Genomic DNA, 15,153 nt, shown 5'->3' on the forward strand with positions numbered 1-15,153 from the left:
CTGCAGGTTTGCGTGTGAGTCTATGATCTCACTGATCTCATTGTACAATGTTGAACTTTTTAGTCTGTTACAATGTACTATCTTACAGTTACTCACTTTCCATAACCACTTAATCCTACTTAGGTGGGGGTGGGCTCATCCCCCTGCATCGTACTGTCATTTTTTATAATAATGCAGACTCATGCTACATTATTCTAGTTGCATGTGGAGAGGAGCCTACCTCCCAAAAATGTCTAACCAACAGCCTCTGGTTAAAAACTGTCTATTAATGAAGTGCTACAAATGAAGATGCCCTCTAGACTATCCTCAACAAGGTTGGGCAGCTCAAACTGTAATTCTGTCATTTTTAGACCTTAAATATAAATATTATAAACAATATAATCTTGTTTTGCAGGCAAACAGTTTTGTCAGTTTTGAGAGGCAGAAATGTGTTGCTTTCTGACACATTAATGCTCTTTGACTGTCAACTAGAACTTGAACCAGACAAAAGCTTCATGTTTCTATTTTCCCTTCTTGTGGAGTCCATTAGTAGACCTTGTGTGATCCTTCATCCTCTGTCAGATGGAGAGGTGCTTGTAATGGAAAAAAGACCCATGTATCAACTTCGTGTTGCAATCAAAAATATGATCGGCTCCGTGTCAGCAGCCCACGGACAGGGGATAAAAGGTCAGCAACGCTTTGAAGTTTTCTCAGACGCAAATTAGTTGCCATTCACATCGACTCTTGCTCTATATTCAAGTGCTCCTTCAGCAGCGAGAACACTTCAAGGCAGGTCAGGAAAAAACAACGAGAAAAAAATGATTGGTACCATTTAAATATTCATTCCAAAATGTACTTTAACTTGTGCATTCACCATTGCATTTGTCATCTCGGCCGGGTGTTGATGCAGCGTGCACAGCGGCCCGGACCGTCCTCGAAATGAGAGAAATCATGGGCTCCGTGGGGAGCCTTTGCACCAATATGCGAAAGCTCATCTTGCTCTGGGATGAAGCTCTGGAGAAAAGGGCAGGTGGGATTCGAACTCCATTATTAGTCATGCATTAGAACACGACTTCATGCCCAGGGTGCTGTGCAGCAATCAAATGAACAGGACCTGTTTACTGTAGAAGCACCTGTACAAAGCAGCAGAACAATTTGAAATGTTAGGGTCTCATTTGAGTTCTTCATTTGAGCTATATGAATCGTGGTCTTAGGCAGTGAGGCTAAACACATGGGTGTTCTCAAAGATGACCACTGTGACCTTTTGCTAGATGGTGCTGAAAGGCGTTTTATGCTTAATTAACCGGGGGGGAGGAGTAATGAGTCTTGAACAATTTACGTTTTTTTTCCCATTTTGGTTGGTTCTGGTCCCCACTTCATTACATCAAGCTTGAGTCGCAAGGTCCCTGTTATCGGTGTTCACTGAAATATGTCTACTCACCTCTGAGTAGTACAAAACTGCACCAGTGAAAATGCACCAGAAATTAGTTTAAAAGGGAAATGGAGGCTAGCTAATATTTTTCTATGGCATTTGAGTGCCATCCAGTTTGTCCGTGCACACCCACCTTTTATTGCTAATACTCAACACGTTATACCATCAGAGTCAATGTTACAAAGTAAAACAACTGTGGAATAGAAGCACTAGCTACTTTGACCTTGGGTTCAGAGTATTGTAAGTAATAATTGTAAAAAAAGTGAAAAGGGAAATGAATACATTTGATTTGAGAAAAACTTGCTATCTACAGAAAAACTGTTGCTATCTTGCTGCTCATAGAACAACAAGAGAACAGGAGAAGTCTCTAGACACATAATGTCAATCTAGACACACAATGTCAATTCTGCAATCAAAAAACATTTGATCGATGTTTGACATTGGGGGTTTTGTAACATTAGCAAATTTGCTTGCAGCTTAGATGAACAGGGGTTTTGATTTCACTGGATCGTATTGTGCACAGCACTGTATGCTCCATCTCCACATTTTTCCAAAGGTAGCAGAAAAAGTAGCCAACGGTCCAGAAAGTTGCTGGAGAAAAGAAAGAAGAAGAAGAAAGTGAAGTGATTGTCACATGTGATACACAGGAGCACAGCACACGATGCACACAGTGAAATTTGTCCTCTGCATTTAACCCATCACCCTGAGTGAGCAGTGGGCAGCCATGACAGGCGCCCGGGGAGCAGTGTGAGGGGACGGTGCTTTGCTCAGTGGCACCTCAGTGGCACCTTGGCGGATCGTGATTCGAACCGGCAACCTTCTGATAACGGGGCCGCTTCCTTAACCGCTAGGCCACCACTGCCCCGACAGAGGAGTTTATAGACGCGGCCGCAGCTGGAAACTGACAGCCGAGAGCTGACGTGCATTATTGTGCCCCTTCCTGCTAGCCTTCCGGCATGGTGCTGCTTGCGCTAATGGCACCTCAGGACCCCCGTTTATAAAAGCCGCTTTATCCCCCCCCCCCTCCCCAACGTGCCTTATGATGCAACCCCCCTCCTCTAATGGACTGTTTTCTGCTCACTTCTTCTGCATGTAATTACAGGGCCTTTGTGCCGCTCTTTTGTCCGTCCCTCTGATTCACTGCATCGCGGGCACTGGAAAAGTTTGCAGGTGTGCATTAGTGCCATTTAGATGAGACACCCTGCACTGTTGAGGAAGAAAAAAAAGAGGCCTCTGCGTTCTTCTCCACCGCTTCGAATTCAGTTCGTGTTGCCCGCCCACGTAATCTCATCAACACGATGACGCGCCGCACAAGCATGCAACAAAAAGGGAGGCAGCTTTGAAGTGACACAGCTGGTAATTTCTGCATCTCTTGATGAACAGTGTCACTAGGATCACCGAGCCTCATCGCGGCCTCTTTTTCCGACACTTTTAATCGCACCACTAATGATATAAATTATATGTGCGCGAGTCACTGAGTCGCAGTGTGTTTGGGTGAACGGGCTTTTTAATTGAGATGTAAGGAAAGCAATTGCATGGGGACGACGTGAGCTGGCAACACGCTCCTGAACGCCTTGCTGTGTTAACATCAGGCCAATGGATGCCTGCACAGTGGCACACAATGCTCTGCTGTGTTCAAGCTCCAAACGGCCTTGAGTCTCATTGTCTGCGTTTCTCCTCCTCAGACTCTCGTAAATGTGGATGCCCCGTCACGTCTATGTAAAGGACAGACTGTGAACTGTAGTCCTGAATTGTAGAGTTAAATCAATTTTAACTCGCTTTTGTCTTCAGCTCATTCAGCTTATAAGTGACCCTTGATAAGGGGGTGTGGTTACAGCACCTTCAGTGGAAACACCCCGAGCACGTACTTAGCCATTTCTATGATCTTTTTCATTATTGTTAGAAGAAGTCAGAACACATTTCTTCACTGCTTTGCATGGTCATTAACAATCCATAGATGACAAGACCTTTGCTACAACAACCTTTTTTGTTTTTTAACGTAGTTATTTGTCATTGTGAAACACCTTCTTGTAACAGGAACAATTCTTTTTAATAAAGATGCAATCAGATGGGAACACTTTTATTAATAACTACATGGAAATGGGCTGGACTGCAGGTCTGGTGATTCCTGTGAGTCAATGAGACGTAGAAACCCATTTTTTCATTTTTCAGACCCATTATTACTCACATGTGTATCCAGCCTCTAACAATTAGGCGTCTCATAATGCTGATGAGGAACAGAGAAGTTTATGTCAGTACACAATGGATACACCTTCAGCACTCACAACATACACAAACACACACACACACACACTCACTAGACATCTTCATCCAGCCATTAACCCTGCCGTCACCATGGCAACATGAGCGACGTTGACGACCTGCCCAGAACAATTGGCAATAACAACTTCCATTGTCTGCTGCCAGCCACCCACAGACGGGCAATGGGGGCCACCCCACCCACTCTCACGAAACATACATACCAACCGCACACACACAAAACCTGTGTAGAGGAACCACAAACCAGTTCATCAGTTGCCTATCTCATTCCATTTCCACTTGTCTACATGTGAGCACAGTAAACCAGCCCACAATGTCCCATGATTCCTGAAGCCTGACGCGGAGCGGTAGAGTGTAATTATAGATGCAATACAGCGGTGATGATAACAGTGCTGCTTGAACGTGTGATGGAGCTGAAGTAAAAGGCAAAACTGAAGACTGCTAGTGATTAAGGGAGGAGCATGATGCAGTTCATTTCTTCTCATCTTTGTTTTTTGGGGGGAAAAATATATATATATATATATTTTTTTTAATTAATTGGTTGAAAATGTTTTTCTCTTCCTCTGTACAGCCTCTGCCTGGCTGCTAAGCCCCAACCATGAGTCGAAGGGAAGCATACGCAGGGGGTCCGGCACCCACCGTCGCCTCCGAGGCCAGCCCCAACTCCACGGAAGCTGCCGGCCCAGCGTCAAACGAGCCCAAGGACGAGGCCTTCTCCAAGCTGAAAAACAAGTTCATGAACGAACTCAACAAAATCCCACGTGAGTCCATCCCACCCCCACCCCCTCCCCCTTGACCCCTAGCCCCTTCCCCGCCATCTGTCACCTGCTTCAGCGTTCAACACGCCAAACCTGTACACAGTAAAAATGTGTTGGACTGATTTGACAACTTGGGGAGGAACAGCATGCCGGCATGCGCTCGGCGGCGGCGGTTACCGATCTGACCCAGTTCCAGTAGATGTGTTTACACGCGCGCAAATAGCCTGTCGCATTCTGAACTGTTCATTTACACAAACGTTCCAATTTCAATTTCTCACACAAAGCCATCAGAACATTTCCTATCCCGGGCGGTGTATCTGATTGAAAGAGTCGTTGGATTAAGGTGATTTACATGACTATGCAGCTATTCTTTTCCATTCTGTTCCTTTGTCTTCCATTTCATGCAGCTTCTTTGGTTATTCAGCTGAAATTTCAGTTGGAATCTGAGAGTTTTTCACCTTCTGAGTTCTCAAATGCAGTTGACATTACCTCAAAACATTAAGTGAAATAAATTGTTTTTAAAAATAACATTACCATAGAGTGGCTGCAGGTTGTATACTTTTTAGATTTGCTCTGAAATATCAGTAGATATCGTAATATTAATTACTTTGTATCCTTTTGCAAAATTAATTTGTAGCTATTTTGCAAGTCTATGGCTTGTTGAACCCTCTGTTTAGGATCATCCAGAAACATTGCTTTGACCAAATTATTCCATAACCTTTTGTTTTTTGCAAACACATCCCTTGTTAGGATTTGTTAGGATCATCTCTGTTCCATCTTTGTTTCCCTTGATGGTCTCACCTGCCTTCAATTCAGAATTCACAGTTGACTCAATGACTGTGTCACACCCGAGGTGGGGAAGGGACGATGGATGCAGAGGGGTGCGTTAAATAAACAGGGTTTATTTAACAGTCCAGAAAATGAACAAACAACAGCATTGTGTAACCTTTTGACACTGGCAGGTCCTTGACAAAGTCCACGGCTATGTGGGACCATGGTCTTTTCCGGATTTGGCAAGGGCATTCATTTCCCGGCAGGCAGGTCACGTGAAAATGTGGTGTGCGTCCTGTGCATGGGGCGTGAGCCGGCACAGAGTTGACAGACTGTAATCGGTATGGGGGCCCTTCACGAACATCCGTAGCATTTTGTGCCCATTTTCTATATGTCCACATCATACATAACTGTAAACAATATATTCATTTGCACAAAATAAATGGCACCTTATGATAATCGATCACGATTCTATGGAAGCTTGTTGCTGCCAGCGTGATAAAAATGTATCCTGTAAGATGAAAAATGTTTTAGTATCTAATAATGAGAGACAAAACAATGACTTCGTATCTCAACATTTTGACTTAGTGTCTCAAAATAATGAGCAAAAGAATGAACAGAAATGCTTGAGACCAAGCTCATTGAAGAACTTGCGATTGTTCAATGCCCACAATCTATCATTGTCACGCGAACCGGGACCAGAACGAGAGAGACGTGTAGGAGGAAACGAGAGACCTCAGTGCGGTGGGACGCAGGGAGGCAGGTAAGTTCCTCCGCGTTAATCTGCGAACGGGGACGGCGCGAGCCGCAACACCACACTGATGTTGTCGTTCGCGTATTAAGACACAAGACAGGGCAGGACAGGGTGACAGGAAGGAGTTCGGGTATCGGGAGAACAGAGAGGACAGGTACGGTCTTACTGGGAGCGGGTTTTCGGAGCCGAGTCGAATGGCGTGCGTCATTCAATGACTGAGCAATTGGCAGCTGCTCTCCAGCCTAATATATAGGAGTCACGTTACCTCGTTTCCGTGTTACTCCCGGTCACATGATGGAATCATGTGACAGTACCCCCCCCTCCAGGGCCGACCCCCGACGGCCCCGGAGTGGCGGCGGTACGCTGCCGGTACTCAGCCACCAGAGACGGGTCCAGGATGAAACGACTCGGGATCCAAGACCGTTCTTCTGGTCCATAGCCGGTCCAATGCACCAGGTACTGGACCCCCCGACCTCTGCGGCGAGAGGCAATAATGCGCTCCACCGTGTAGGCGGGTCCCCCGTCGACAATGCGTGGTGGTGGCGGATCCGGAGCAGGAGGATGAAGCGAGGATCGGAAAAAGGGTTTGAGTTTGCTGACATGGAAGACTGGATGGACACGGATGGCAGGAGGGAGTTGGAGACGGTATGTGAGGGGGTTGATCCGACTGAGGATCCGGAATGGTCCGATGTATCGAGGGGACAGTTTGTGTGACTCAGTCCTGAGACGTAGGTCTTTGGTGGACAGCCACACCCGCTGTCCCACTCGGAAGTGCAGTCGACGAGGGTGCCGGCGATCGTGCTGGGTGGACATCCTTCGGGAGGCGATGAGGAGGGCCGACCGCGCAGATTTCCAGGCCTTTCGGCAACCGCGGATCATCTGACGGGCCGAGGGGACCCCGCCTGCAGGCACCTGGTGCGTGAAGATGGGGGGCTGATATCCATGGCAGATCTCAAAGGGACTATGGCCGGTGGCGGAGGAGACTTGCAGGTTGTGGGCCAGCTCTGCCCACAGGAGAAACCCGGGCCAGGTGCGTTGATGTTCTGACGCAAAGCACCGCAGGTATCGTCCCAGCTGTTGGTTGGCCCTCTCCACCTGACCGTTGGTCTGGGGATGGTAGCCAGAGGAGAGGCTGCAGGTCGATCCAATAAGGCGACAGAACGCCTTCCACACAGCTGAGACGAATTGGGGTCCCCGATCAGAGACAATGTCTTGGGGGAACCCATGGAGGCGGACCACGTGTTGAAGCACGAGGTCAGCGGTTGTGGCAGAGGACGGTAGGCCGGGCAGGGCGACCAAGTGGACCGCTTTGGAGAAACGATCCACTATGGTCAGGATGGTGGTCATACCACTAGCTTCAGGGAGACCGGTGATGAAGTCCAAGGCGAGGTGGGTCCAGGGGCGATGAGGAATGGGAAGGGGACGCAGGGGCCCAGCAGCCGGAGTGTTGGGAGTCTTGGCCCGGGCACAGACATCACAGGCATCCACGTAGGCCTGTACGTCCCGTCGTACTGAAGGCCACCAGAATGCTCGGCGAATGAAGGAGAGGGTCCGTTGGCGTCCTGGATGGCCTGAGAGGACGGAAGAATGGCCCCAATGCAGTACATCGGGTCGGCAGGTATTTGGGACGTACAGGCACCCGGGTGGGGTGTTGTCTGGGCCAGGATCGGATGCCTGGGCTGCCCGGACCTTCGTCTCGAGGGACCACCGGAGAGGGCCTAGGATGCGATGAGGAGGAAGAACGGGTTCGGGGTCAGAGGATGGTGAGTCTGGGGCGTGTTGACGGGAAAGAGCATCGGCCTTTTGATTTTTGGACCCGGGACGGTAGGAGAGTTGGAAGTTGAATTGCTCGAAAAATAATGCCCACCTCGCCTGGCGGGGATTCAGTTGTTTGGTAGCCTTGATTGAGATGAGGTTTTGGTGGTCGGTCCAGACCAGAAAGGGGGTGTCACTGCCTTGCAGCCAGTGCCGCCACTCCTCGAGGGCCCACCTGACTGCCAGCAGCTCACGGTCCCCCACCCCGTATCGCCGCTGTGCAGGGGTGAACTTCCGCGAGAAGAAGCAACACGGGTGCAATTTCCGGTCCGGACCGCGTTGAGAGAGGACGGCGCCAGCACCCACCTCTGACGCGTCCACTTCTACAACAAACGGAAGGGTAGGATCTGGGTGTTGAAGAATGGGGGCAGTGGTGAAATGCCGACACAAAGATTTAAATGCTTGAATGGCCTCCGGGGTTAGGCGAAACGGACCTGGTGACGGTTTGGTGAGAGCAGTGAGGGGTGCTGCGACCGTACTGTAGCCACGGATGAAGCGACGATAGAAATTTGCAAACCCAAGAAACCGTTGCAGTTGCTTCAGCGTCGTGGGTAGGGGCCACGACGCCACTGCTTCGAGCTTCTTGGGCTCCATGGCCACACCCTGGGACGAGATGGTAAAACCCAGGAACGTGGTGGAGCGCTGGTGGAAGGCGCATTTTTCCAGCTTACAGTACAGTCGGTGGGCGAGCAATCTCTTTAGTACTGCCCTCACGTGTTGAATATGGGATTCGAGAGTGGGGGAGTAAATAAGTACGTCGTCCAGGTAGGCATACACCCACCGTCCCAGCATGTCCTGGAGAGTATCATTTATGAACTGCTGGAAGACGGCGGGTGCGTTGCATAGACCGAATGGAATTACGAGGGATTCAAAATGACCAGTGGGGGTGATGAAGGCAGTTTTCCACTCGTCGCCCTCCCGGATACGAATCAGGTTGTAGGCAGACCGGAGATCCAGCTTCGTGAAGTATTTGGCTCCCGAGAGGGCGTCCAGGGCGGTGTTGGTGAGGGGTAACGGTGTTCGATTTTTGATGGTGATTTTATTGAGTCCCCGATAGTCCACGCACGGGCGCAGGCCACCATCCTTCTTGGTCACGAAGAAGAACCCTGCCGCGGCCGGGGAGGTCGATGGTCGGATGGTGCCGTTTTGAAGCGCCTCTGCCACAAACCGCTCCATGGCCAATTGCTCTGCCTTGGAGAGGGAGTAGAGATGTCCTTTCGGAGGAGTGGTTCCCGGCAGCAGGTCAATGGCCATGTCGCCTGGTCGATGGGGAGGCAGCTGGGCGGCTTTGGCTGCACTGAAGACGGTGGCTAGGTCATGGTAACAAGAGGGGATGTTGTCTAACACTGGAGGACTTGGTTCTGGGTTCGTGGAGACAGACGAGGAGGGTTGTGGCAGAAGGCAATGGTGATGGCAGTGCGCTCCCCACTCCAACACCATGCCCGACGACCAGGAGAGATGGGGTTCATGTAGTGACAACCAGGGGAACCCGAGGAGGAGTGGTGAGGTGATAATCTTGGTCACCAGAAATTGGATTTTCTCCACATGGGAGTCCAGCCGGAGTTGCAGAGGGACCGTACGGTGAATGATGGGTCCTGCGGAGATAGGATGACCATCCACGGAGGTGATTGTGAGCGGACTTGGAAGGAGTTCCAGGGGAATGTGATGTTGTCGGATGAAGGAGTGGTCTATGAAATTTCCAGCCGCCCCGGAGTCCACAAAGGCTGGGGTGGAGATGCTTCGCTGATTACATTCCAGGACGGCCGGGAGAGTGAGTCGGGAGGTCGGTGGCATCAGATGTGGAGGAAGGGGCCTAGATGGCCGTGCCGTGCTGATCTGCTGGGTGTCCCGTCTCCCCGGACGAATAGGGCAGGTCAGGCGGATGTGTGAGGGGGAAGCGCAGTATGCACACAAACCCTCCCGAAAACGCCGTTGCTTCTCTTCAGGCGTGAGGGTTGTCCGTCCCAGCTGCATGGGTTCCCCCCTATGGTCTGGAGGAGTGACGGTGGGCTGAGGTGGTGATATCGGAGGTCGAGGGGTCTGATGCAGGGTCGGAGTGGGGGCCGCAGTTTTCGGGAGTGCCAGCAGGTGGCGATCAATCCGCATAGCGAGTTGTATGAGGGCCTCATACGTTGCTGGCATCTCCCGGCTGACCCTCTCACCACGAATTCGTGGGGCCAGTCCCTCATAGTACATCATCCGGAGGGCGTGGTCGCCCAGCGGAGTCTTTGCAGCCAGGGTCCGGAATCTGGCGGTAAACTGGCTGACTGATGAGGAACCCTGGCGCAGATGGTAAAGCTGTGACGCGACGTCTTCCACACCGTCCGGATGACAGAAGGTGAGTTTTAATTCCTCCACGAATTCGGCATACGAGAGGGACGCAGAACTGGGGGAACTAATTCGCGCAGCCGCCCACTCTGCGGCGGTACCACCGAGCCGGGTTAGGAGTAAGGCGATTCGGGACCGGGCACTGGGGTAGCGGCTAGGCTGTAGCTCGAAAATCAACGAGAGAGCGGTGAGGAGCACCTCGCCGCTCCCCTCGGTCCCGTTCCAGCGCTCCGGGAGCGGCAAACTGGGTTCGGGAACCGCGGGGGGGCGAGGGCTCTGCGCCACGCTCGCCGCTTCATGGTCTCGGTGCGCGGCGGTCACTTCCTGAACGCGCTGCCGCAGGAAGCGAACCTCCTGCGACAGACTTCCAAAAAGATTCTCCTGCCGCGCTATCCGATCGCACAAAGCAGCGAGTTGTGAAGCGCGTAATTCAGGCTCAGTCATTCTGTCACGCGAACCGGGACCAGAACGAGAGAGACGTGTAGGAGGAAACGAGAGACCTCAGTGCGGTGGGACGCAGGGAGGCAGGTAAGTTCCTCCGCGTTAATCTGCGAACGGGGACGGCGCGAGCCGCAACACCACACTGATGTTGTCGTTCGCGTATTAAGACACAAGACAGGGCAGGACAGGGTGACAGGAAGGAGTTCGGGTATCGGGAGAACAGAGAGGACAGGTACGGTCTTACTGGGAGCGGGTTTTCGGAGCCGAGTCGAATGGCGTGCGTCATTCAATGACTGAGCAATTGGCAGCTGCTCTCCAGCCTAATATATAGGAGTCACGTTACCTCGTTTCCGTGTTACTCCCGGTCACATGATGGAATCATGTGACAATCATGAACTGAACTCTTTTCTGGCAGCAATGGCAAAGGGACAGCTGATTGAAGTGTTGTTGAAATTTGAGGGAAAACTGTGAATATGGCCTTTGAGAGCTTTAGATCAACGCACCCCACTAAGAAAGATGTCAATCCTGAGAGGTCGCACCCGCAGGAGTTTCTGATTCCAACTGTACGGAATTACGGTGGCTATAGTGACTGTTTATGTGAATTGTAAGTGCATCACATTGTTATGTTCACTTGTTCAAATATTTAGAAATCATTTCCATAGGATGCTCTTTATTCGTTTAGCCTGTCTCATTTTCATTTTCACTGAGACGAACGAGCAGATGCGGTCTCTGATCTGCTTGTCTGTCGCCGATGCTTTTGTTTGCACCCACGCCCCCTTCTCCCCATCAACACGCATTGAAACGCAGGGGTGCCTGTCAGCACATGGCCTCTGTGTACAAATGCTTTCGTTTATGGGAAGCTGGGGAGGCGTTTCTTGATCTGGCCTCCTGCAGTCTCTTAGCGCCAGACTGTGACGTTCTTTTGACTTTTCTGCCTGTAAGTATCCGGTGCCTGCGCTCAGCAGCAGGGACCAAATATAGATGTATTTATTGGCTTGTGTGAAAATAATTCCAGTGTTAGGAAATGGGCTCTGTGGAAAAAAAGAAGCCCTGTATGGCATGAGCGTCGGCACAAATGACGCACTTGTCATATTACTCTGCCTCAGATTTATGGTGCTGGGAGGGGCTGTGATAAGAGGTTTGTTTGCTCCCTCTGAAGGCCTTATTGAAGCCAAACAGCATGTTCACTGGGGCTGAAACCAAGCAGGCACTCAAGTGTCACTCTTCTGGCCAGTTCGAAAGCTTTGGCTCTATTACATGCAGTTTTAAGGCCTTGCAAAAGGTTGGCAAAACAGGGGTGGAAGGGCTTCCATTCCACTGTAGATGTGAAATTAGCTCTGAGCAGCATATGGAGGCCATAATGAAGCCTCAGTGAGGGGTCGGGATCCCAGGTTCCCTGTGGATAGCAGTAATGGCCCTTCATATTAGAGCTGTCTCTCCGGGGGCAAAAAGGGGGTCTGTGGATGTATGTTTGCATTTTGTATGAACACCTTCCCTGTGTCTGCCTGAGGATGCGCTTATTCCACAGATTTGTGGACCCCACCCACAGTCAAGGCTAATGCGGGGGACGTGATGGATGTGTGGGTGTTGGCTGCACAGCTAGCCACATTAGGCTTTTATCTCATAACCCCTGCACCTCTAATTAGCACTCTGTGTGCCGCAGGCAACAACGGAATAAGTGTCACCTGGAAGAAATAGGACTCAAGGCGTAGCGAGTGACTTGAAAGTGTGTGGGGGGTGTTAATAAATAAAAATGAAATTACAGAAAGTAAATTACCGGTTTTTCACGCTTCTGGTCTTTCATCAAACGAGCCTCAATGCACAAGTCACTGCCAAAGATGGTCCTCGGCTTGCAATTTGGAATAAACAACCTCTGCGGCGGGGCTCAGTGAATTAAGACGAATATGTAAGCAAAGCTGCCGAACTGTTGACAGAATCAATTCGTATCTAAAATGAGAGTAAATTATGCCACCAGGGCATAGCCAGCATGGGCCTTGAAGAACAACCGAATGCACCGTCCTCTTGCATTTATCCTCTTCGCTCACTTGTCGACACCCTGCACTGTTTTTAATAAAGATCCATTCATTGTATTCTTCCCAATGAGATACCGAGCTTCCCACCCTTAAAAGAATATTGCGGTCTCTCTGCCTGAACCTGAAGATTAATCAGCTCAGAGAGGTTCGAGACACTAGCTAGAAGAAAATGTCCTCTCACCACCACTGGCAGGCACATTTAAATGGAGATAAATGAGACGGTTTAAGTTCAGACTGTGATTTTTTTTTGTGGAACCTATTGTGTAAGATTTAGGTATAACCCTCCACTGTAGTAATGGTAGTAACATGGTGTCCCTAGAACTAGCTGCAATTACCTGATACCTGACATCAATCATAAAAGATAAATTATTAAGTTTCTAATAATAATAATTAAATGTATCTACAAATTAGGTTCAGATTTGACAATAAAATAGTCTCAGTTCCAACTCTTGTTCAGAATGTAGTAGCTTACTTGATGCAGACCAGAAGTTCAAATTGAATGAGGAACACACAGAGGAACGGGATATGAACTGTGCTACATTGGTGATATTAAGAATAATAACTACAATAATAACTATCTAAACTCCTTGCTCTTACTTCTAGAGAGAATCTGAGTACCACAGTTTGAGAACCAATGTGTAATATATATTTTTTTCGATTTATCATTACATAATTTAGAAACCATAAGAATCCACACTATAGCTCATCTTATATTTCAGTTACTACACTGGTCTGCATTTTATTTATCCACTAACTGTCCTCTGCCTAAATCGGTGGTCACAGTGAGTTTTTTTTTTTTTTTCAAATTATTTTCATTTAATTTTGAAAATGAATGAATTATGCTTCTACATATATTTTTTTCATTTCTAAACGACTTGTTTACCGAAAAGATTGCATTTTATTTCATTCACAATAATGAATTAAATTCACTGAGGCCCTCCTCATGCAAGCTCTGCTGTTCTGAAAATCCCATCGGACTCCTTGGCTAATGAGGCTGGATTTTGGATGCCCCTCAATTCCCTAGCATTGCAGCCAGGGGCAGAGTCCCCCCTCAGGGCCTTAGCATCTGGCTAAGCCCCAGAATCTGGGGCCTTTTTAAAGAAAGGCCAAGCAGCAGCCACTTGGTTAAAATAAATGTCCCTGCAGCCAGGAGTTAAAGTCCAAGGGCAATTAACCTCTCAGCACTGAAGCAGAACGTCTCTCTGTTTTTTTTCTTATCACCACTGGTGTCTTCACTCTAAGTACTGAAGAGTAGCATCTGACATTTATTTATGAATTTTCTAATGTGATTAATTTACGAGATGAAATGAACTCACTCTGTTCAGAATAACACTCATACTTGTGCATGCTTCATGCCTGGCAACATCACACATGCAATTAATTTTCTTAAACAAGGCTGATTAAAAGTGCAAAGTTTATTATTCAGGAGGGTCTGCTCAGAGAGGCAAAAGCCATGCTGGTTCATTTTGATTCTCAGTGTGTGAGGAAGAGGAGGGTAGGGACAGGCCAGCAACCTTTTAAAGAGCCAAAGCAACAGACCATTAAAATCCAGCTTCACTTATCCTCCGCCTACACAGTGGACAAAGTGGGGATTTTTTTCAAATTATTTAAAAATTTTGAAAGTGAATTAATTGTGCTCTAGATATTTAGTGGTGGTTAGTCATTGGTCGGTGAAAAAAATACATTTGTTGCAAAGAGTGATTGTGACCAGCTTTGCTTTGTCTATAAAAATCATATTTTCACATATTGCTGTGAACACTGCATATATTACATATAAAATCCAAATAAAGCTAATTTTATTGTTGCGGTGGCAACAAAAAAGAAAGGAATTAAATATGTAAGTGAATACTGACCACTGATTTAAGCATAGCTTGAAGGTATGAAGAATGTCCTCATTAACTAATTAACAAATGAAAGTGATTTACACAATCCACACAAAAATCACTGTTTCATATGACACTTTCAGTGTTAAGTACAGTGTTGAATTACAACACCTCTTCCCATCTGGGCCCATCTGGAGCTACGCAGCTCCTCGTCCAGGCAATGGTCATCTCCAAACTCGACTACTGTAACTCTCTCCTGGCTGGAACCTCTGCAGTCACCATAAAACCACTCCAGATGATCCAAAATATGGCAGCCCGTCTCATTTTCAATCAGCCATAATACACCCATGTTACACCTCTTCTTACCTCCCTCCACTGGCTCCCGGTAGCTGCTCGCATTGAGTTCAAATCCTTGATGCTTGCCTACAGGGCTGTAAATGGAACTGCGCCCTCCTACATCAACACACTACTACCTAGATACACTCCTGCACGCTCTCTCAGATCGGCAAACGAAAGGAGACTAAAAATTCCTTCTTCACGGGGTCTCCGATTCCAATCATGTCTGTTCTCCGTTGTTGTCCCTGGCTGGTGGAACAACCTACCCTCCTCCACACGACTAGCCGAGACTATCACCACTTTTAAGAAGAAGGTGAAAACCCTCTTATTCCAAAAATATTACAGACAAATTTAACACATACACATGCATACACATTGAACAAACAAATACAAAATGTATAAA

At 48.4% G+C, this 15,153-nt stretch overlaps 1 protein-coding gene across 4 annotated transcripts in view; it reads left to right on the forward strand.

The window, feature by feature from the left end:
• The window catches only part of syt1a (synaptotagmin Ia), a 174,330-nt gene that overhangs the window by 125,260 nt on the left and 33,917 nt on the right, over nucleotides 1-15,153 (forward strand). For all 4 annotated transcript variants that reach the window (XM_028953977.1, XM_028953980.1, XM_028953978.1 and 1 more), the window contains one exon: nucleotides 4,263-4,452. In XM_028953977.1, coding sequence (XP_028809810.1) covers nucleotides 4,290-4,452 — 163 coding nt within the window. In that variant the 5' untranslated portion in view covers nucleotides 4,263-4,289. The remainder of the gene's footprint in view (nucleotides 1-4,262; nucleotides 4,453-15,153) is intronic.

This window comes from Denticeps clupeoides, chromosome 15, assembly GCF_900700375.1.
Source record: "Denticeps clupeoides chromosome 15, fDenClu1.1, whole genome shotgun sequence".
Taxonomy (NCBI): Eukaryota; Metazoa; Chordata; class Actinopteri; order Clupeiformes; family Denticipitidae; genus Denticeps; species Denticeps clupeoides.